We start from the raw sequence: 25,918 nt of genomic DNA, 5'->3' as shown, positions 1-25,918 counted from the left end.
CAAAACTGGCAGATTTGCGTGGTTTATTTTAGGATGAAAAGTTACCACGGCCTCGGGATTTGCTTTGTATCATACATGTATATGCAGTTTTGCCATATCACTTGATAGCAGTTGAGCATGTTAATTTTTATCGCGTTCCTGTCTCAGTCTTACACCCAAGAAATGGTAAGCCTGTATTGCTGCGGGTTAAAAGAAATGTCGCCATTGAAGATCAGTGCAGACATGGATCACCCTGCACTGCACATTCCCATCCATCATTTAACCTTTGACCCTAAACTCTAGGTCACATGGATAAAATTGCAACATTTATCTAACAATTCATTCAGACTGTAAGTAGGACAAAAGCGGTCTGTGTAGAAATAATCTGTACATGATGTGAAATTAAAAACCATATTCCTGCAATGGATAAAATTCTTGTTTTAGCTATAATGCTACGCAATGTTCAACGATCAGTCAATGAAAGTAAATCAATGGTATTCAGTTTTTTTATTTAGAAAAGTTAGAGCCATAAAAGTTGAAAAATGTAATTTTTTTCACAAGATGTGGATAAACAGAAAAAAACATTTTTTGTGTTTAGGAACTGTACATTTCTGTGCCAGTTGTCCAAGGCAGTATGCTTAAACCATCAGTCATGTGTTAATATGAAATTGACCCTTTGAAAAAAACATCAGTGCCTGTGTAATATGTATGGTAATGAACGGAGAATATGGCCATGCTAGTCCTGTGAAGTCACCAATCATTGTGACATCTCTCCAATTATGCCTGTCTGTCATGCTGAATACATAAAATAATGTGTGCGAATAAATTTCTCGACCAGATTCACCGCATCCCAAATTGAAACTCTGTACTGCATTGACAATAATATGGCCAGTGTGCAATCGCAGTGTAACTTGAATTATTTGCTGTCAAACAAAGACCTGACAGATTGGCTGTCTATAAATATATCACCGTGTTTGATATTAATACATTCGCAGGCTTTGAACATGGTGAAATTCTCTAAACTCGTCTGAAATGTGCATACAACTAGCTTTTACACATAAAAAAGGAGAGAAAGATATACTATGTATTTTTATTGGGAAATTTGAAGCTATTTTTTAACAATAGAGTGGGTATTTAGTGGTTGATTGTGGCATTTTATTCATATTCACCTCAATAGCGGTACTGATTACAAAATCAATTTTATCATTTCCAATTATTTTTAGACTGCATGTAGAATGCAGCTGAAGTGACTGACATGTCAGCCAACACAATCAATAGAATCATGACGTGTGCACACATTTGCTAGCAGGGGATACCTATATCCCTGTATCCATGGCAAGGTTGGTTGAGAAAAGACAGCTGGTTGATCATAACCTGTTCTGTGGGGCACAGATCTCCTTTCGTTTAAATGGTGCATTATTAGTTTTCAATGAATTTATGACAGCACAGAGAGCACAGATACACTATGTTGTGTGTGGTGTTTTTAAGACAAATTATGTACTCGCAGCTCTCAAGTGATGCAGTGGTCAGACTACAATTTTAAGATCTTGTTAAGTCTGAAGCACAATACCAATATCCGCCATAGTGGCTTTAATAGTCCTCATTTATTCCTTACTGGCAAGTCTGATGGACTGTTCAAACAAGAGACAGGAATAACAGACAGGGCATGGCCAATGACTCTGAGCAATTGGTCAGGTGACTAGTATATGTATATGTACTAGCTGGCTAGTAACCTTTACAATGAGAATACTCAGGATGATTGTGTTGCAGGTGGTTGTAGTTTGGCTTGGGCCTTAGGTGGGGGGGAGGGGGGTTGAACTCAAGTGTTTTTTTTACCTAATGGAATTTTGACATAATTTGAAGAATGGGAAAATGTTGTTCTGATAGAACAACAGAAAGACAGCCGATATTTGCACTAGACTAAAGTATGGCCAATGAGACGGGATAATGTTGATTGACTGGCTAAGTAGGGAAATGAATTAACCAGCGAACTTCAGGAGTGTACTGACCCTATTACCGATATACATGTACATCTTTGCTTCAATATACTAATTATCACAAGAAAAATAGACCGATGGTGCTTGCTTACCGATATACTGACTATCATCAGTGAAACAGACAGACTGACTGTGCACGGTGCACAAGTCAGGTATTTGTATGGTACTACAAAGGTCATTCTCACTATACACAGTGAGAAATGTGGATTTAAACAAATGTTAAAATAGCTTTCCAATACTGCACTGACATGTTCTCAATGAATGTTTGCTACAGCCTCTGAATGTTAACTGCGATATACAATATTTATATTTTAAACCAGCTCCTAACAGTAGAGCCATATGAAAACACTGCCAAAATATAACCAACTTGGCCAAGATCTATCCAACAAGTACAAGTAAAGCCCTGAATCAACATGGGCCCATGTATAAATTATGAAATTCTAAAAGATGACATTTTGAAGTGTGACAAGTGGACAATTAGCTCTCATTCAATTAACTGAAAAACATCTGTTTAGCATGATTGATTTTTCTGGAGATGAAGGTTTCCAATTTTATTTTCAATGACATGTTATAGGTGAAGGTAATTTTAGTGTGCTTAGACCACAGAGGATGTGATGAGGGGGAAACACTCAATTACTGAAAATTTAAAACATTGGACATCTGTAAACAATTGCAAAGTCATCTTGTCACCACTGCCCTTGGCTATCAGGAGACAATAATACTGACCATATCTCATGTGACAATGTAGGAGCAGAACATATAGAAGCCGTAATGATGTTCTTAAAGGTAAGCCAAAGGATAAGTAGGAAACTTGAACCATAAATCAAAGAGTGAAAATGTCGACAGACCAACAAAATTGCTGCATTGCTAATTGAAATGTGAGAAAGTCCATCCTGTCATTTATACCAATGTTGTTCAGTAGTATTGGGGGTGCAAGTTGGGGGGATGAGACAAGGTGTTTTTCCATCACATATTCCAAAACGAATTTGTCAGCGACATGAATCAAGCTAATTATGATACGACTGTGTGGTCATATAAGAGGCTTCATTAAAGCAACAATATTTGAGTGAATTGATAAATGAAACAGGCCGACCAAAACATTTACAGAAAGGGGAAGGTCCCCAGTGTAATGCCTGCCATCAAATGACTCAAAATAGCAACCTCGGAGGCAAATTATATCAGCATATTTTTTATGGCTTTCTCGCTATGACATTTAATGTTGACTGTACCTTCAGGATAAAATGCAAGAAAAATTAACAGTCGCCCAATTTCCTTTCATACTTCATTATGCCGAAGATTGTGTGGGTCTGTTGTGAAATAATTTTGCTATTGGCATTTGCCATTGTATTTTCAAGACAATTGAACAATTCCTATTATACCAATAGCATTAGGCTCAATGGTTTTAATGTAAAAACCCAAAATCCTGGCAACCTTGAGATTTTGACTTCTCTTATTGAAACCTATAAAAAGTATTCTTTCCATTATTTTCCAAATTAAAAAAAAATCATGATTTGATATCGGTTTTAATGAGCTGAGTGTCAATGTTACTTTTCCATTTTTTGGATGGGTGTAAAGTTGGATGAACTGGAATATGTGAAAAGCTAGTTCCACAAAACAAGTCGACAGAATTTGCCAAGTAAACATATTTGCTTGAATAACATTAATTACATATGAATGATGTGCATACTTGATGGAAAAATATGTCGGAAAACTAAAACGGGGTTTTCTCAGACAGACAGTTCATTGCTGTGAGGCAGACTTCATGGGTAGGGGGCAAAAAAAAGAGACATACTTGTGACTGCTGATGTTGTACTGATATAATCACAATTATTATTGGATTGATAAAAAATATTTGACTATGAAAATCTAGCGACGAAGAGGCCACATCTCAAAGTGTAATCTGGAAATGACTGTGAAAAATGGTCTTGCTTTATAAGCAATCATTAATATTTGATACACTGGGAATATTTACATTAAAACTCCAACCCCCACTTCACAGTGATATAATCAACGTCTACTGAAATGTGAGGGGGACTGTTCCATTTTCCATGAAGGTGGGTTGCAATGGGTGAGTAAGTCTCAGTCGGCTTGCTATATACAGCCAACATCGTAGGGAAAATTAACTAATTCCATTGACATTAATGCAAAAATAAAAAGAGTTGACAAAAGAGTAGTTAAAAACGATACATTTAGAAGGTACTACTTGAAATGTACAAAAGCCTGCTATTAAAATCACTTTAACGATGACAAAATTACGCGATCTTCTTAAAAATAAAAGGGCAAAATTTTCACAGAACCAACATCTTCAGCTCTCCATCATATTTGGTCCTCTCGGCATAAAAAAATAAAAAATCATAATGATCTATATACTTGAAAATATTATTACAGCTACTTGAATTACAAAAATGAAGGTGTAAAATGAAAGATCTTTTTTTGTAATTTTTTTTTGTCTTTTCTTGTGAAACATACAAAGACACTGGGAAAATACACAGACTTATATACAAACTTCATTGTACTTGTATTTACAGTGTTGAAAATAAGTTATCAAAAGTTGACACTTTGGAAAGATTGTGCTGTGTTGGTATATATTTGATCAGGGTCTGACAGTTTTCATACTGGCAATTTATTCAGTATTTCGTCCCAGTCCGAATTATTGAGTGTATCCAGAATATCAGCGTCACTAGGCCCTAAAGTGGCATTGTCTAATATGTCTGGGTCAAGTGGGAAGTCCGGCTGCATTGCTGCACTGGCATTGTTAAATGTTCCGTGTGCAGTATTACTTGGTACATTAGGCAGCCTGTGTTGGCTGACTGCTGGCATAGTAGGTCTGTTTGATCCACTCCTTTGGTTCAGTTGTCTTTGTAAAGCGTAGTTCAATTGGCTCTGTTGCCCACAAACACTGGCAGACATGCTTGTTTCTTTTTTTAGCGTTTGGCTATGAAAGCCTGGATTACTTATCCTTGAGTTTCCAAAGTTACTGGTGGTTGGCATAGCGATATTGTTATGTTGGCTACTTTGTCTCTGCTGGTTAGTATTAAATTGGGATGCCTGTCGTTGAAGGCCGTCTCTGTTCCAACCTGGGCCAGATGGATTAAGTGGCTGAGCAGCAGCAGCGGCAGCGGCCTGCTTTGCATAGATGCTAGTATTCTGCGTGTTCCTACTGCTCAGTGCCAGAGCAGCACTCAGACCTCTCTCCCTCTGCAGCTGATGATCACCATTGTAGTAACCTGGAAACTGATTGAGTGCACTTTGACCCCTACCCATTGAGGTCTGTCCACTGACCATGGTTTGGTTCTGGCCGGTAACCAAAGCTGGATTTTGGCCACCGACTAGCTGAGCAGTTTGTCCTCGCCCAAGAGCAGGATTCTGTCTCATAAGAGTCTGTTGTGTTGGAAGCTGTTGTTGCTGCTGCAGCGGCTGTTGTTGTTGTTGTTGCTGCTGATGTGGTTGAGGTGGATTTCTGCTGTTCATTCCTAAGTATGAAGCCATATTGTTACTTGGTCCTGCTGGAGTGGAGGGGTTGCCGTGATGTGCTGCAGCTGTTGATGTCTGTACCTGAATGTTGCTGGCTGGATGTTGCACAGTGTGACCTAAGTGGTGGCGGTTGCCTTGTGAGTATGCTGGCTGACTGGTACTTGGAGTATTATTCAATGGATAATGATGACTGGAAGCCCCCTGGCGCATGTTTGGAGCTAATACTTGTGGTATGCTGTTTTGCCTGCTTGCTTGGAAGCTTGGCTGCTGCGGCTGTTGTTGGGGTTGAGGAGGCTGCTGAACAGCTGCTTGTGTGGTTTGTGGTTGGCTGGCAGGTCGGGTGTATTCCGGTGGAGGACGATTCAAATACCTTTGGATCTGCTCTTGCCTAAGTCGTTCATCTCTGAGCTGTTGCTGTTGTTGCTGCTGTTGCTTTTGCTGTTCAAGTACATGTATTTGTCTTTGCTGCTCCCTCAGTTTTTGCTCATGTTGTTGTTTGATTATTAAATGCTGGCGGATGTACTCCTGTTTCTGGCGTCTGAGACTCTCGTCCATTGTTAGACGATGTTGTGGCTGCTGCTGTTCTGTTGAATGAGGCGGCAAGGCCATGAACTGAGTTCTTTGTTGTTGGTGTATTTGATGCTCTCGCAACTGCTGCAGCCTGTTTTGTTGCACCATCTGATGCTGACTGTTTGAGAAGTTCTGTCCTGGATAGCAAAGTGCAGCATCAGGCTCTTGCTTGAAGCTACCCTGCTGCATGTCCCTGTTTCCTGGACCCATTGGTTGTAATGCTGCCATATTATTCTGTGATGCTGCCATGGTTGTCTGTGACACTGTCAAATTGTTCTGTGCTGTCCCATTGTCTAAGTGATCTGGCATGTGGGATAGTGGCTTGGTGTTAGCAAAGTTCAAGTGTTGATCATTGGCTGTAGGCACCATCGCTGCTGATTTGTGATTATGCAGCTTGGCCTGCTGCAGCTGGTGCAACTGCTGCATCCTCTTCAGCTCTTGGTGCTGCGTCAGCTGTTGGCTGGACTGCATTGACGGCTGTGGCATAGCAGAGCTGTACGTCTCACTTTTCACCACGTTTGAAGTGGGCATGGGACTGCCGTACGGGAAGTTCATGCTATGCTGCCTCGGGTTCTGATGGCGTTGTAGGTACTTCTGTGTTGCCATTTGTTTCAACTGTTCAGAATGAGTCAGACTGGGGTTGGTGTCTTGCATGTTAGACCCGTCCATGGTAGAGTGCGTTGGTGTCACGTTTGGTGTATAGGAGCTTGTGCCGGCACTGGTGCAAGTCACTGGTGTTGGTGCACCACCGCTGCAGGGAATACTGGGCTTGCTTTCAGAAATCGGTTCCTGTTTCAAACCCAAATTGACTTGCTCATCCATTTCTCTCAGCTTCTCTACTATCCCTGCTTCCTCTTGCTTGAGGTCCTCTTCTAGTTTGGCAAGACTTTCTGGATCGTTGTTCATGAGATCTTCCAAGATTTGCTGGATCATGTTGTCGTTCATGGGTGAGCCGTTAAGGTTGAGGAAGTGATCAATGTTGGGGATGTCCTTCAAATCATCTGGACATGCTCCTTGTTCTGCACAAGGATTGTTGAAGTTGGCTGGTTCCTGCTTGCACACTGGTTTATCCAGCTCTCCTGCTGCCAGTTCCCCGTGACTCAAAACTCCACTCTGAGTAGTGTTTCTCTCGGTACTCTTCATGTTCACATGGGGTTGGTCGGCAGGCGCCTGTCCATTGTGCTGTGTCTGAATGGTGACATCCACATTTGTCTGAATCCGTTCATTACCGCTAGTTTGTTGTACGATGGATACTGACACGTCCATACCATGGGGTGGTGGCTGCGTACAGTGTCGCTTTGGTGAAGGCGTGTTATCATGCCCATTGACAACTGATGTACTATCTCCATTTGATAACTTGGCATTGGGTGACCCACCAGTCTCCAGTTTCCTTTTTATTTTTTGCTGTGAAAGAATACAGAAAAAAGCTACATTATAATTGAGCTTATTGAGTCTTATTTCAACTAATTTTTGAAATCATAAGGATCAGAAAGGGTATATAAAACAGACCAGATTTTGAGACATGGTATTTCATACTGTCTGGATAACTAAACCTTAAGTTGGATTTAAAAGTAAAATCTTGACTATGGATGAAAAGCAGCTTTTTATAGACATTCATTCTCAGACTGTATCCTTGATTTTTGGTATAATGCCCCGTCACTGTAATCAACAATAGGAATGATACTTTTTCTGGTACCGCACAGTATTGCTGCTCTGTGGCACATACGTCACAGTAACAAATATCTACATGTATGTGTTGCCGTGTTTGGGGACAATCTATGACCAATACCACTCCCATTCAGCACAGATTATTTTACATTAAAATTTTCATTTGGAATTATCATGCTGAAAGATCGAAACGGTACACATCATGTTATATTCAATTGAATAATACATATGCCTGAATCATTTATCAACATTATCTGACATTTTCAATTTGTTTGAAATATCAATATATTTGTCTGTGTTTGTGTCGGGGATGATGGAAACAACAAAGAGCATTTTTTTTATTTTTAGGAATGGTTGGATTTTTATGAGGTACTAGACCAGACACTACAGGTTGCCAATATTGAACATACTCAAGGGCTAATCTGAAGGACCTCTAATTGTACAATAGCAATGCTAGCCCAGTGTCAGAGTACTTAGACAAAATAAATGAACCACTATCCAGTTTGTTGACCCTCAGTTTGTGGCTAGAAGAGTAAAGTTTGTATTACATAGTATGATTGCCATGTTGGAATGCAACAGAATGATGAAAATTCAGTTTTCCTTAATTTGTTTTCATCCTGCCTTGACGCAATTAATCTTCTCAGTATTTTAGTAAGATTTAATTAATAACAAGGTACATGTACTGTAAGTCTGCCTATGCTTGTTTTGATTGAACGTTAAGTCAAAGAAATACAAGCATATCAATGACAGACTGTGTAATATGAGGAAATTTCTGATTTGCAGCAGGTATCCTGCATAAGAAAGCTGCCCTCAAAAGAATTTAAAACTGAAAAATCATGCAGACTGTCTGGAGTTGAGACCCTAATGTACCGACCTTTGACCCTAAAATGATCCATGCTTGTGACCCAAAAGGTACTGTTGGAGTCTGTCACCCCCAGACCTCTCAAAGTAATTAATCAAGTCTGTCTGAACTTTGACCCGACCAACATCTGAATGTGGTAAATTATGCTGACACTAACATACAACAAAGAGAAACTGCTTTTGCGGTGGGCCTATAAGAGTAGTTTATTTTTGAAATTGCTGTTGCATATTCAAATAATTATTCTGAATCAGTAATGTTTGGGGGTAAGCCAAGATGGGAATGCAAATGTACAAGAATGTACAAAGTCTGAGCTTAGTACTGTACTGGGCTATTGTACATGTACATGTAAGTTAAGTTGTGACAAATTTTCAACATCTTCAGAACCCATTCAACCAAATGGTTTAGTGAAGTATTATGTACATGCAGTTGTACATGTATGCCCATGTTAACTTCAAGAACCCACTGTGAAAAAACAACCGTGAGCTCTACCTGGTATACATGTATACAATTAACCGACAGCACACTATGAGAACTATAATAATGGTTTGGTCTTTGGAGGGGATTATTTTTTGATTGGTAAAGACAAAAACATAAATTGACAAACCACATCATCTTACTTGAGGTTAATTGTCTTTTTGCAGCAGTGAGGAAAAAGTCAGCATTTACAGCAAGTGTTCTGGTCATTGTGATAGACTGGCAGGGATTATATGGAAGCTGTAATAGGGACTGCATGCATTTGACTTTATAAGCATATTTTATCAAGAATTGATTATAATTGTATTAATAAAGTCAACTTGCACAATGTTGCTAACATTTGATACCCTGTCACTGTGGCAAAGTGGAACTTTACGGGTGCTTGATCACATTTTAATGCTGGGTTACTGACAGTCCTTCAAAACCTGCACAAAAAATGTAAACTTCGTATGTTTATTTCCCTATGATGCTATTTTGGCCAACTATGATATTTTCTAAATACTGTTAAATTTTGACTACTACTGATACACACACACACACACACATATATATATACCGGTATATATATATATATAATATATATAATATATATATATATATATATATATATATATATATATATATATATATATATATATATATATATATAATCTGTTTGTGTGTATTATATATTTTTGTGTGTGTGCAAAAATTACAGACAATATGAAATGTAATAGTTTACTTCTACAAAGCTCATCATTCTGTTGAGGTACCTGCCCTTTTATTTTTGTTTTCTGCCTTTTTTTTGTTTTCTGCCTTTTTGCATTCAGTGGAATATTATTTTTGAGATAAGGTAACACATACAAAATGTACCGACATATTCAAAATGAAATAATATGATTCTACACCACCGCGACTGACTCTTATTCTGTAAAGCAGCGGATTTGAACTAAAGTGTGGCACCATGGAATAAAGTGTCATGCTGTTTGATCAACAGCCATTTCGACAAAATGATTTCAATTTGCACAGAAAAGCTTCTAAAATTCCAATCAGGTGAAAAAAGAAAGAAAGAAAGACATTTTACACATGACTGGAACTCTCACACAAAGAATCGCCAATATATTATTAGACAACAATTACAATGCAAATGTCAAATCATTATTTCTGCATATTAAAGAAGGGTGTAATTCAAATCTACGCGGGTCATTATGATACTGCAATATGTCAGTCTATAATTTACAATATCGCTGGCATTTTTTTCTCTCTGTAGCATGGCCTCCGAGAATTGTTTAAGAGTGAAATAAGGACCTCAGCACAGCATTAAAAGACATATGGAGTGCGGAGGCAATTCGGTCGACTCACGGCCAACAGCAATGATATTAATCAATATCTTAATATGCTTGTTTCTCCATGTCAGATGCAATTTTCAACAGATAATATTTGATCTGTTCAACAGACTTACATTTTAACAGTCTCAAGCTTGAATAGCTATTCTCACTGTAAGTAATGTTTCATCGCAGACAGGGAGAGCGAAAAAAGAGATGCAAAAAATAAAGCTATTTGCAAATTAGCAATGATCCGTCAGGATGCAAATTTCAGTTTTTGACGTTATATTATTGCATTCTTTATTCAGCAAATACGTGTAACCGTAGTTACTGTCTTAACCAATTAGCTGCTTTGTATTACCCTCCTTCCTTTCAAAGGCCTCAGTAATTATTACTTGTATAAGCCCTCAACCAGACACCTGATGTCATTAGAAGCTCACTTCTGCATATTGCTTCACCTACACAATTCTCACTTCACACAAACAAAGGGCGTATCTTAATGCATTGCCCGTTATTTCTCTTTGCGGGGAAAGTGGCATCAACTGGCTTTAGTCAATGAAAAGCAGCCAATATCCACTTTTCTTGTTTATCCATGCATTCAGGCTTTCAACCCGCGAACAACAGAACCCCCTCCAACAATACAAATGGTACTACACACATTATGATCTCATGTACTGGTTGGATTTTTGTGTTGTGTGTGTTTGTTTTTTGCTGTAGTCTTGATTTCTATCCAAGAACTGAATAACTGCAAAGGTTTTTGCCGGGTGAGAAAAAAAAAAACAGTGCTATTTAAAGTGATTTGCTAAAGAATAAACCTCACTGATTGTTTAAGAGAGGCGGAATAGATACGTCATTTATAATATTAGAGCTGGTTTTATTGATGTAAGCTGAGCGTTGTATTTGTCAAGTTTTTGAATATCCCAACAGCCATGGAATTCTCCCTGATTTCACATTTCAAAAGAAAACTAGCTGCGTCAGATTTACTTAAACCATTCACTGACTTTCCGGAAAAAATTCATTCAGGTCATGATTGGTTATCGACATAGCAGTGAAAGGTAATTTATCAAAAGGAACAACTCCCGGTGTCAACTGAGCTAGTAACGTATATTCAGTTGGAGATACAGTTGTACAATTGCCATGCACAGACTCCTGACAGGTACAGGGAGTGTACCAGTCTTATGTAGTAAATTGCACATCAAACCATATCTTACGTTGTATCATTGAGCAAACTGTATTCAATTCAGTTTTAAAAATTACATACATGTATGCTAACATTTGATTTGATAAATTCCTTATCCACTTTTACATTTTCAAATCTATATATTAATTTCACATCTGCAGATTGTGCATGCTTGTTGTTCTTTTTGCCATCAGTTTCTGACAATAAAAAACTTCAATAAACAACTGAAAACGCTGTCACAATATCAGTGTTTCGAAGCATGTAGCTCTTGTTCAAATTGTGATCTGTCTTTCCAGTATCTCCACAAATGAACTAACGTAATACACATGTATGTGCATGTGGTTAGATTTTACAGAATGTTTGGCAATTAAACTTTGAAACCTATATCTCTCATGGTCGGTTATGATGATTCCAACGTTTACAGCTGTACAATGTATGATTTTAATGTAACTTCATATTGCAAGTACCTTTTCAACTATATCCATAATAGCTTTCAAAATCTGTCACAAATTCAAATCTCAAGAAAAAAGTTGGTTTCCAAATTACAAGTGTGGTATACATGTATCTAAATTTCTGATTTGGTAGGAATTGAATCTGTGAAAATATGACCTTGATGGTTTTCCTTGTAGGGTTGAAGTGATCTACATTTTTCAATGGGTGGAGTTGATGGGTTTCATATTTCGTTTTATGTTCGTCTGGGCCACTTTTCAGTCTCGAATCACATCTCTTCCAGATTTTGCTGTCCATGCACATATCTACCACATCATACAAGTCATGATCACTGCATGCCTTTTCTTAATGTTCCTTGAGAACCATCTTCCTTTGAAACAATCATTGATTGAAAGTTTACAACACAGCTCTGCCCTGCATACAGAAATAAAATCACATATGCCGGGGAGAGAAAACCCTAGCTGATCAATAGTCATGCAGGGAGTGCAGATTTTGTCATTGATCTCTACCAGTTCCATGTGGACACATGCACCGTTCCCTGTCATAAATCAATACAATACTACACTCATGTATGCATGCAAAGCTGAAATGATATCTATTGTATTGTCATTGCTTAAAATAAAAGTCAGATTCTGGGCCAGGTGGTTGCTTTGACAAATCATCACTGACGTGTATTTATATACCACTTGATTTTGTGTTGGTGTATCTGTTGATTTTGTTACTTGTGTTCACTGGAAAGTAGAGGCTCACAATTATTAACAGGTACTATAATGGCAAGAGCAAAGAGGTTTTTTACACAAATTCATGTGTTAGAGATGATTTCACATTAATACAGATTTCTTATATGTTATTTGGTCAATGTTTGACCTCCACAAGTTCCCCTCCAGGTGGAGGGACTGCGGAGTTCATATTTATGCACTGTTGCATCTCATTGACTGTTGATATGTAAACATCCTTGTGCAAACTGGTGGTGTACACACACACACACAAACACACACACAAGTTCAAGAAAACATTACTTCAAGTACACACACACATACAATATATATATATATATATATATATATATATATATATATATATATATATATATATATATATATATATATATATATATATATATATATATATATATATCTGTCTATTAATTTAATTCTATTAAAGACAGCTCTATTTCTGGCTGGAGACTCTCATCTCATTTAGGACACATATCATTCAGGACACAGTTTCCTTTCCGGAGATGCAGTTATTTAAAATGTTGACAACTTTGTTAGCTTTTCTCACGTATAAAAAAATGTGAGTCACACTTTGTGATCTAGCTACAATGGAATTCTCTTTGGACGGAAATTTTGTTACTGTAAAATTCTCATCCGGTAAAATGCCATACATTCTTGTGTTTTCAAAGCACGCAACAGAGTTTTCAGATCATTGCAACAAGTTTTCCAAAATGTTTGACAGGTTGTGATATCAATATTTCAGGTTGGCACAGGTCCTGTTATGTCTAATTGCCATGGTGTTTGAATGAAAATTATGACGTGGCAACACAGAAGCAGGGAGCTATCTGGTGTTTATCTGCCGTGAGGATTCAAAAACAAAGACGTTACGCTTTTGCTTGTCAAACTATTTGGATTGGAGTTGTACGCCAGAATGAACAAACACTCCGGTATTGTTCCTGTGCTCATTAGGCTGATTAGGACCGTCTGCACTTCAAAAACTCAACAATGAAATAAAGACAAACAGAAGAGGAAATCTCAGGCCAATTACTTGGAGAAAAATAAATGCACTGTAGTTGAGTACCTGCCAAAGCATTTTCCATGGAGCCCAGTGATGGCCTCTTTCCAAACGCCATGAGGAAAATTATGACCCGTTCCTCATTCCAGGATGAAATAGACATAATATAGAATTGATAACATGAGTGATGTGGGAGACATAATGGATACTGAGTTACCATAGCGATGCTATTTCATTCTAATTAACATGAAGAGTTGTAATTTGATATGTAACACAGTGAGTTGAAAAACAATAACTGCTTGCTAATCTGTTGTGTTTATGAGCCAGTGCAATTAAATGTCTTATATTCCATGTTTTATAAGTGATATGTCAGAATTTTATGTGTGGCTTAATTATGGGTTCCTAAGGTTGATAAAGTTGGACTTGAGTTGGTAAACTTGTTAAAGCAGTGTTGCCATTTTTTTTTTTGGTGATCCTGTGATTAAAATTCATTTGCTGCCAAAGTAGATGTAGATGCAGAACCTAATAAACTGAAGTAAGTGTGTGTGTGTAATACACACAGACACAGAAAGACAGACATGTACACGTACACATACAGTATATATATATATATATATATATATATATATATATATATATATATATATATATATATATATATATATATATATAATATATATATATATATATATATATATGTAAACATATCTATGTCCTTCAATTGATGTCATGTTTTTATTGGTAGTGGACTTAACACTGATTTGCAAAGACAGTTTAAGTGGGATTGTACTCAAGGAGTATAAGAAACATTAGCATAGACATGACACTGCTAATCCTGTCTTATGGAACTTGTAAACGCCCTCTGGTGTTACGGGCCAATTTCAGTCTAATCTGTGAAGTTCAGGAATTTTCTTTGTATCCTGCTGATGGGACTCATGAATATTCATTCACAGCAAGTTGTTTGTGCCAGACAAGGGAACTCGCAGTGGGACAGAAGTCATTTGGATTTTGGTCTGACCTGTCAGTATTCTTGTCAGCTTTAAAACGATTGGTCCATTTCTGTAAGTTTGCTTGTTGACAAGTATGTTAACTTGTACAATCACTTCTAATAAACTATGATACACTTTTTGCGACAAAACCATTATCAGCTCCGCAACCTACTGGAAATATCAACAGACACAAGTGACTGGAAGGATCACCAGCATTAGTCTCGATTTTCCACATGCAAGCGTACAGTGTTTTCAAGAAAACAAAACTATTATAAATCAGACAAAACTCTCCTTTCAGATCTGATTGTGTGCCAGACACTGAACAAAGGACCACGTGTGAACAGTCTCGCACATCTTTTCACAGTCACAGACTTATTCTTTGCAGATTATTGAACACTAAGACCTTGGAGAGGTGTATTACCAAACCATGCACCACAATCTGCATCACCACAAAAAACCCACCAATTTTGTGACTTGATTACTCCCCTCCTACATACCATTCTGACCAAAATTTTAAATTTATCAGATTCCTATCATATATGCCACTGCAGTTTACATGTAAATGACAATGGACTGTGATCTCATTGTCAATGGTATCATAGGCAGAAATTATTCAGGAAAGGCAAAGCCAGAAGCACTGTAACACCTGTAACACATTCAGATTGAATATGGCCACCAATTGACACCCAACACTCTGGCACAAGTCCACTAAATACACCGGCACAACTTATCTTTTTATCCTCTACAGTTGGAAAACAAATTACTGAAGTTAAATTTAAAGGTGACATTCAACCTAGGAATGTGGAGGGGAGCAGAAATTTTCATTTCTAGTAATGCAAGGTAAGTGTTCAATAAAGCCATCAGGTTGCAATGGGCTTAAATCTTATCCTACTGAGTCAGTGTTGGAGAGACAAGATCACAGTCTTTCTTTTCAACGAATAAAGATAATTGTTGCAAGAAGAAGTGACATGAAGTTAAGTATTTTATACATGTAGTTGAAATGTACATGTATATGTTTCCACTACAGGTATATATAACACTGCAGTCTCAAAAGAGGTACTTTACTCATTGATGGTATTCATGTGATAATCTTTCAAATTTTTTCACTTACTTCTGTACATATGCATTATATGAGACTTATGGAAGTTATACAGTAAATGCAGCCCTATTGAGTTTGAGTTTTCTGTTCAGATGAACAATTCAGTTTTCAAAGTCAATTAATACAACAAATAAGTGAACACTCTCTGTCCTAGAGCTATTACAACAAAAGACAATATTTCCACCATGCTCAGTGAATATTATTAACAACCTTTATTGTACAAAAGTTACAGCGGGTATTTGTGTAAGTGCCAAGTTGTGTTAGGAGCAAGGATCTCAGCAAAGGTGACTGTCTGACAAACGCCAGCATGCAGGCACCTGAGGAAAAATAGAGTAACCTGGTAGAGCTAATTGTAATCTAAAGAAAATTGAATCTGGACTGACTGGAAAAGGATATAGCAACATAAACTGATAAACACCCGAATGCTTCATCTTTATTTTTGAAATATAAAGATGTGTAACAACTTCACCATTTCCACATAAAATTTGGTATTTAACCTATGAACTGGTTGCCAAATTCTGTACGAGTTCTTGCTGATGAAACTTGCACAGGCTGTAAAAGTTACATTACTTTGTGTCATATTTCGTATAACTTCAAGCAACAGCTTTGGATGAGAATTGTATCGGTGAAATTGATGACATTTATATTCCATCTTTCTGTCAGCACCTGGATTTTTAACTGAGGAATCCTATGAAGTGTGTGCAGCATTGAAACCACTAACGTAGTTCTAATGACTTCATTTGAAGGAACATGAACCAGTATTGTGTTCTTTCAATTCTAGGTGATGCAAACCTTGGTGATGTAGTGATATTTGTGTACATTTCTGTTGCATTGAAATGAGAAACCTGATAAACAAGAAGTATATTTCACATCCATTTCATACTCTGTCCACAAACTTACAGCATCAAAAAAATTTCAGGTCTCAAAAGACATCCTTACAAAGAAAGCGTTAAGCTGTTAACCCCTTGTTCTTTTTAAACAGGTCAATAAACACCACTGATAACAATAGGTTTAGGCCATACCATTGCAGTGAGAGGGCTAATGAAACCAAAGCAATTACAGTCATCATCCATAATTTTTATTCCTACAAAAATTGCAACACTACTAAGCCTATTCATAGAAATAGCGATAGATGTGCACACAGAAGGAAATAAAGGTGTTCTGCTTTTATCAAACCTTTGTAAAGTGCACAAATAATGCAGTTCATTTCTCAAATATGACACATCATGGACGGAAGTGATGGTCCATTTCAATACTAAAATATCTATTTTGTACTTTTTCAGGTTTTTTTTAGAGCCTTATCACTGCTTACATATAATGTCACTGATGTAGCATTTAATAAACAGCACAGAATATATCATGAAATTCTGTTTTCCAATCACAATGTTTTTTACGGTTTTTGATCCAGTATGACCAAGCCTTGTCCTTGGAGATCAACTCCCGAAGGCCATGGTATGTTGAAAAACAGAATAATGTAATATTGATGTGTGTATGCAGGTTTCCAACACGATTGGCCTTCAGCATACAATTGAAATGCAGAGCAGAATTCCGCAGCTAGTCAACACATCAATCACTATCAACAACTGGCAAACAATTTATATTTATCTCAGGCGCATCTACCAATGTCTATGCATATATGGCTACACGTCATACAACATCATACATATTTTCTGTAACTATTTTTTGGTCAGATTTTTTTATGCCGATAATACATATATATATATATATATATATATATATATATATATATATATAACACCTGTCTATCTATTGAATACCATTTGGGATGGTTAGTGTCCATGATTGATGGCTTTCCTCAGCGGGGAGGTAGCATTCTCTCGATTTACTTGCAGCTTGAAATACCTACTTTTGGTATATATCTCAATTTGATCATTTGATGTGTGCGAGTATAGAGGTTTCACTGACTGACTGTATATGTGTCAGCCTGACTGTCTGTATGTATAAATAGATGGATTGATTGAGATTTAGTCAGGGAGGTATATTGAGCTGAGTGTGTGTGTGTCATAATGCTGGTTTGGGGTTTTTAAGGGGATGTCAGTAGCACTGCAGAGTAAGACACATATGTTCATTACATTTCTCTGTAGTGAGGTAACGACTGGTGCAACGGCGTATGTATTCCCCCTTACAAAGGTTGCCGAACACAGTTATAGGAACTGATAACGACCTTTTGCAGGGCTGGGCCTTGGGAAACCTGTGGGTGGATGACATGCTGAAATTACACCTGCGACTAAAAATGCCGGTACATGCAATTCTGATGTAATGAATCAAAACTATGTACGATCCAAAGTAGATTAGAAACACGCAAGTAATAAAGTAAGGGTTATTAAACTGTGCTACAGGTAATGTGTCTTATCAATTCCGCAGACCAAGGAAATGAAGGGACAGCGTTTTATAAAGTTTTCCACTCAATAAGATAATGTGAAACTAGACCATTTGTATAATAAAATAATACACAAGACAATACATGTACATGTATGTCAGCACATGGAAGCTTGTTGTCGCATGGGCAGCAGTTTGAGTACTGATCTCTTCAAGTGTCCACTGAATTCAAAATTTAAGTGTAGGAGATTACCAAGATATGGCGAAAAAATTGATTTACGTTGTGCCGGGCTGATCAGATAGACTGAGTGCTGACTTTCAGAGGCTTAAAGTATACGCTGACTTCATATTCAAAGTGGCAAATGCACAAAAGCTTGCTTGTTAAAACGTGAAAAAGTGAAGCGTCCACTTATCACCTGCTGTGGGTCACTTGTGACATATGATTGTGTCCAATGGTTATTGCTCTTCTCTATCTGTGCCTATATCCGAATGTTTGCAATATTTTCCCATAAACAAACTGTGCCGCTCTTTAGGTCACTTTCCCTTTTTTTTCAATTGAAAAATTTAGCAACATGTTTCCAGCAACATATATAGATGAAATGATTTGAATATGACAAGTGATGATTAAATTACTAGTATGTGGAATATTTGAAATCTCAACTGTTCCAATACTGCTTGCCAGAGTGACTTACATAACACCTGCTGAAGCAAAATTGATAACGCTAGCAGATGTCCTCCAAAAAATTAACATTAATTTCCGGGCAGCAGCTGTCAAACACTTATGGTTTGTTGATTCAGGACTTTTGTGGTAACGAAGCTTAAATTGTGAGACAGAAATTGCTGACAAGATTTGAAACAAGCTAGTTCAGCTTTAAAGATGTTATGATTTGCAACAAGATGAAAATGCAACACGAATACAAAATTTTAGAGAGATATTATCACATTGACTTTAGATGCTTACACTAAGTCATAAGCAGTAGCCCAATTGAAGACAATGCTATACCCATTAAGTCATATCCTGCCAAGTTCATATGTCATACCATTGAGTCAAGTTGGTCAAAACCTGTGACATATACATAAAACATGTCCCATATGTTTCATTTTCACAAAGATGAACATTTGAAGGCCCCTGAAAACAGAGATGCTGCAAACATGATTTTAGTGACTTAAACGAGCTTATATCATACCAAGTAGGTGAAAATACATATGGTTTTGGCTCGATACCGCTCTTCACTGACTTGGCAGATGAAGAAGTGAAAGGACAAAGATAAATGGAAACGTTTTTGTGGGCTAGCTGCCAAACTCTTCCAACTAAACCATACCATTACTTGTCAAGGTAGTGAGTGACATACACAGCCCTCCATGCAGCCATTGTAAGAGTGTATCATACTGTTGTTGAGCACCAGTTGACAATGGTAAGGTTATTACATGAATGGGGGCAAGTCTTAACGTCCTGTCAACAGGAACTTTGGATGGCCGTTTGAAGGAGCCATTCTAAAAAGGACTTCCGGTGAAGTGACGTGTGTGCTCTGCTACAAGAGAGTAGCAATCTGCCGTCACTAAGTCTTGTATTCTGCCATTATGAGTAAGCGGCATTATCAAGGGTGTGGATACACTTTCAACAGGAACTTCACAGTCTCAGACCATTTCCTCTTTTCTTTGTTGTTGTTGTTTGTTGTTTGGGGTTTTTGTTTCCTACGTTTTTTTTCCTGTCAATGTGTAACAGCTCTTGCTGTTAGTTGAGAGTCAGTTAGTAAATTTCTAAATCTCCACTAGTCAAACTCTTTTGAATTTCCCTCACTTGGTAGTTCAAGAGGGAACTTCTGTTGAGTCCCTCTTTCTTAACATTTTTATTTTGGTATGCAAGAACTGCTAGTTTTTCCTCAATGTGCTTTCACACACAAATTTTTTTCTGAGTTTCACAGCCCTGATCACCCTGGCCAAGATCAGATCACAACACTGGCTGGACAACACATCGGTGTAGCATAACTGTAGTCACAGGTACTGCATTACAGTACACCAGTTTATGTGTACACTGTACCATCACACTGTCTGCTGTAAGGGCAAAGGTCACCCATGCTCAGGTCAAAGTACTTGACATATTAGCTAGATGTATGAATATAGCACACAGCAGCTATTTTTTTAAACACAATACAAGGGTGTCACCAGGCACGTTACAAGTGGCGCCATGGTGCATACAATTGCAACTTACAACAGACCATGTTTTTCTCGCAAGATATCACTTGGCAGAAAGTTGAAAGGCAAATACTATAGGTCGTAAAAATTTTGCAATTGTAATTTGAAACCCCAAAAATTACTGAACAAAATGTATAACCCTTGAAACTTGTAGGTGGATGAAGTTTCATGATGTATGTTAGACAAAGGACTAGATTGTCATATCTGATATGGCAATACAGCGATCTCATAGCCGAGTACTTAACACCTTTGTGAGTCCAGGAACCTCTATAAACCATCATCATGACAGGTGTATAAGTGTCCTTGACAACAAATACATTTACCATAGGCAATGAAAAGAATAATCTTTCATCACAAAAACTCCAAATGAATACATAAACTTTTCATGAAGTTCTTAAAGTTGTTCTCAAAACAGACAAATTTTGAAATGCCTTGTCTTGCGCATACTCATTTGCTAGTGCTTCAACCTTGTATGGATAATATCCAATTCAAAACTAGTGAGGTTTTGTAAATTGTCAAATCTCGCTCCCACGCATATTTTTTTTACTAATAGACTGACTGACTTAATGTCAGCTTAAATACCTCACAATGAACTGAAATGCACTTAAATTATGTCTGACCTTTAACCTTTGACCTGAAAGAACTTTGGGGGAGGGGCTACAATGTGAATAAAATGACAGGCAAGTTGCAGTTTCCATGACAAAACACTAACTTTTTGTCATTTTCTAATAGCTAATTTTCATTTGAGTCCCTTGTGACCTCAATATTTTCCTTTTCTCTGTACGGCATGCTATTAATCTGTGCATTTTATGGTGAACTGGCCCTTGCCCGATTGCATTTATGGTGAATAATTAATGAAATATACATTATGACTGCACATCTACTCAAAGGAGTGCTATTGATCTAAAAATAGATATCTAATAAGTGTTTTTTTCTCAGCAAGCAAACAGAGAGACTGTAAGCACACATTGTACAGCGGTTGTGATGACACATTTGTAGCATTTACTATGAGACAGTGCCAGTAGTTAGATTAGGGAGTGGGCTTGTCGTGTGTGGGATTGGGCTGACGGTTTCCTGCATATAGCCCCAGGCCAACCCATGGATGATCAGAACGGGGTCAGAGATTGGCCCCTTTGTGGACTGGCCATCACAAGAAGATAGTTGCAGTGTCATAACTCAAACAACAATTCCAACAGGACACTGACAATACTGTAACCTGTAATTTGGCATACCTCGAATACTTCCATCAAAGAAATTGCTATGGTAACAACTCATTCAAAAAAATCTTATGGGAACTGCCCAGTAACAACAGCAACCCAGGGGGGTTGGGTGGGGGGTTGTTGAGGGCAGCATTTTGCGACAGTCAAAATAACGAATGATGTGTTCGAGGGAAGTCAAAATGTGTGCTATTAGGCGGCTTTAAAACTGAGGAAATTGCCGAGTTGACCTGATTCCATAATGACCGTGGTTAAATGCAGATTGCGTTGCAAGGAACATGAATGAGCGACCACATGATCCAATCTGACAAAGCGTTGCTGATCATGTACAAAATAAGTGACAACTACACTTGACAGTGACCCATATCCAAGAGAATCTTTCTTGTCCAATGAAAAAAAATCCCTATTTGCATTCATTGTACTACAATATCATTTGTTGTCAATTAAGATCCTATGACAAGACAGTTAAGTTTGTTTAAGATCACTTAAAAATCTCTGAGACCACACACCCATGGATCAGCTTTCTTCCTTCTCACATTGTCTAAATCCTATTTCGACAGAATTACCTGCCAAGACAGGTAATAATATTCACCATATACCTTCCGAGAGTCAATGCAAATTTCCTCAAGCGATTCGTGAAATTAAGTTACTGCTAGATTCTAATGCTTTCAAAGACCAAATGAGGCCCATTTTCAGGAAAACACATTCCCGCCAAGAAAGAAATATTAGAATTACTCAAGAAAGCTGGACATTATTTCTATTACTTATTAATTTAATTTTTTTTAATTTCTATTTTTTGATGATCTGGCATTGTCTGTTGTCAACATGAATTGACACATTTAATGTTATCTAAGATCTAAACAGCGATGACTAGTACACGTCCTGCTGGTTTTTCTGTGCCAAAGACTACACTAAAATCCTGGCAATCATGACTGATTAAGTTCGAACTGTTTTCTCCTTCCTAGAGGAATTAGTTGCCATAATTATGTCGACAAAATTTTCCTCGTTGACATGTCAACCTCCTTTCCTGTTGGGAACTTCTTTATTAATCATGGTCATACACTCCACATAAGGAGAGGGGCTTCCCATAATAGCAGCCGGTGCGTGCATTGCGAAGTGGCGGTTTATCATTATTGTGATTGTACTTTATCAAGCTGTAAAATATTTGATGACTTGTGTGCTGCTCTAATGGTGTCAGCGATGAGGCCAAACAACAACTCGGCCCTATGCGGGCATTGGAGAGAGAGAGAGAGAGAGACCGGGAGAGAGAGTTCAGAAAAACGGCTGTGAAATGTGAGCCGCGGCGGGTACAAAGCTATAGTGACATTATTGTAATTGTTAATGGCAGCGCCGATTTCACAACATAGACCATGTATTGATCACTTCCTCAGATCGGCCTACACAGCTTACGAGCTATTTCCGATCTCTCCACACCGACAGGGGGAATTTTGTCGTCAACACCGACGATTGCACAAACTTTTACGTGTGGTTTGGTCGAGTTGGGCGGGAAGGGGAGCCTCTAAGTACGGAGCAGACTGGGGACCTAGCCGATCGGCCTGACAATGAAAGAACACTTTGAGAATAATAGATATGCATAATAGTGGGGCTTACCGTGAGCAGTTGATTCCGTAAGTGATTGTTGGCTTCGTTTCCCGTGCCAGTACTGTTACTGTTGTCGCAACGTGCGCTTCCCTTGTGCTGTCCACTTTCCTGTTTCAGCCCCTTTGACTGTTTCTTGGCTCTGGACTCCAACACCCTCTGGTGAAGCAGGAAGGTTTCGTGAGCTTCTTGGTCGAATCGACTGGCCTGCGTTCGCTCGTAACGGGCCTGGCAAATGTTGTGGTGTCTCCTGCATAACTCAATCCGTTTTCGGAGACGGTCTACGATCGCTCTACGTTTGGGGGATACGTAATCCCCCATATTATCCTTTAGTACGACTATGTTGATTGTATTGACGGCCGAAGCCCCGACTGGGGAGGAGAGACTGCGAAATTGCCTGGAATGTGACGGGGATGTCAGCGGCTGTGATTAGTATTACTATACTGTCCCAGTGACTAGCGTTCACACAATGACTTCTCGCTGTGTGTTGCTTAATATGCATAAACTAGACGACCCGGTCACGCATTCTCTGTCTCGCTATTTACATCCAACATCCGCTGTTAACAAACAAAAACTTTTTCCCTCGAACGTCACGCGTCTCTTGGTTACGATTACTGTCGCTCAATACGGTGAAGATTTTGACGAAGTCTGTCAGTAGTCGGTCTGACAGCGATGAAACTTTGTGATGGTTTTTTTTTTCGGTGAACACAATATAAACAGCGATGTTCCAAATCAAGCCATTGAAGAAACCCTATCCTGGACTGAACCATTTATTTTGAGGGGCGAAGCAGATCACGTGTTTACTACATGAAAAGATAATTCGGCCATTAGCAATAAAAGGTCACGTGTGAATGATAGACTCTATACCATTTCTCACCCAGGACATATAGACGACCTTTTCAAATAGGTTATAAACACCGGGCCTCTCTCCTCCGAGAAGCATTCCACCCCTCTAAAAGCAAGCTTTCCTGTATGGATTACAACAAATTCACGCCTACAAGCGATTTCGCGAACAATGACTTTTCGAAATTACACAGAACATTAACTTGTGTACGTAGGCTTGAACCAGAAGATTAATTCAATTCCTTGTGCCGTCTCTCTCCTACTAGATGGCGGTCTTTCCAAAAAAGATACTCCGCAGTCTAGCTAGACTCTTTGCCACAATTTTATTGCTCCCAGACAGCTTTTGAAACGTACATTTAAGAGTAAATTGTGCCAGTAAAGTTGGAAATGTGCTCAGAAGCTGCAGAGGTCACTCCTCGGGTGAAGCGCTTGAAAAATATGAACAATATTGTGGCTCTTACATCAACGGACACCAAAATCTATCCATGTGAGCCCTTCCTTCGCACACCACTCTGTTGTTTGTCTCTCACTGACCTCACCGACCTTCAAAACGCCACGCTCTGCACGTCCTTTTCGGAACAGTCTCGCGTGTGCACGGCGTTCGTCGACACCCTCACAGAGGGACGAGACATTGACCGACAGTAATTGAACTACTGGCAGATAATTTTGTCACAATAAAGATTTGGGGATTAGTCGGCCTAATTTAGCGCTGGTGTCTTTTTTGGCACGCGAACAGAGAGTGGCCACTTGATATGTACTCTACTGCAGACACTGCTATCAGCCTGTGAACGCGATAAGATTTACGAGTCGTGATGTGTCAGGTCACTGAGTACAGGCCCCAATCTCGCGACTTGCTCCTATCATTTTTGAATTCATTAATTTTTAACTTCTCTCATTCTTGCATGAGTGAAGCCAGTACTTGGTTGTCGCATGTGCCCATATTTGAACAAATGCCGCGTTTTTGTACGTCAGCAGTTTCCGCTGACGTCACATAGTATACTGTAGTTCCCATGAAGTTTTGTCTGCACAAACGTCACAATGTATCTTCCCGTCGCCTTAGAAACGGCCAGTGAAACCCTTAGATACATATGATTGATGGTGTAATGGAAATTGGCCGACAAATATTTTACAAGACCGGGGACAGCCTTTAAAATGCCACTAATGGGCGTGCACCAATATGATTTTTATTCTGGCTGGCTCGCGAATGGGCGAACGCATGATCGTTGATCTTGCAATCAGATGGGCTCTTCATCATATTCAAGCCCGCAATCTCTATTTATACAGATTCCACTCACCTACCGTGGCGAACACTTGTAAATAAAGTGATATGATATATGATCTAGGCGTTCAACGACACACGCTCTAAAATGACAATAGTAACCTTGATAACCTGTATACTTGACGAGAAAAAATGCATCTCTCGCAAAAAAATGTAAAATTTTTCAGGTTTTATGTGTAAATAAAGGCAGTTTATGCTGGTATTGCTTGAGGACACCGAGACGCGTCCGTGTCCCTTAACAAGTCGCTAGAAGTACTATTGATGAAATACATGTAGATGAACAGAGCGCTTGGTGACACTGAAATTGATATTGTACGTGTCATTTTAACATATGATAAGTGGTCCCACAGCTGTTTGCAGTGCAGTGCATCTCTCCTCCGTTAGGTCACCTCGTGGTTACGTCACACTACATGTTCGGGAGCATACCTTGAAAAAGGTCATCTCCACTTTGTACGTTACGTGACGCGTAAACTGTAACATCAGGACGTGGCCGTGATCTCAAGGCGTGACCATGACTTCCGCGCGCCCCCTCTCCCGTTCATGTCAGTACGTTTACTTCGCAGACGCACTTGCCCAACCAAGCGTGCATCTCTTCGGATTCAGTAAATGACACAAAGCACATCATTTAGGAAGAAAGAAGGATGAAAAGTCAATCAGCGACATGATA

The 25,918-nt window shown here is 38.6% G+C and overlaps 1 protein-coding gene across 1 annotated transcript; it reads right to left on the bottom strand.

Moving 5' to 3' along the window:
* Positions 1-3,778: 3,778 nt before the first annotated feature.
* On the bottom strand, positions 3,779-24,759 carry LOC139130811 (mastermind-like protein 3). The gene is made up of 2 exons (XM_070696609.1): positions 23,142-24,759; positions 3,779-7,424 (listed from the first exon to the last, which is right to left on the bottom strand). Exons 1-2 carry the CDS (start codon positions 23,448-23,450, stop codon positions 4,587-4,589), a joined length of 3,147 nt encoding a protein of 1,048 aa, XP_070552710.1. The 5' UTR covers positions 23,451-24,759; the 3' UTR covers positions 3,779-4,586.
* Between the last annotated feature and the right edge of the window lie 1,159 nt (positions 24,760-25,918).

The sequence above is a fragment of the Ptychodera flava genome, chromosome 4 (assembly GCF_041260155.1).
Source record: "Ptychodera flava strain L36383 chromosome 4, AS_Pfla_20210202, whole genome shotgun sequence".
NCBI lineage: Eukaryota > Metazoa > Hemichordata > Enteropneusta > Ptychoderidae > Ptychodera > Ptychodera flava.
Note: the sequence above shows the minus strand (reverse complement) of the source record. Positions and strands in the feature narration are given on the sequence as shown.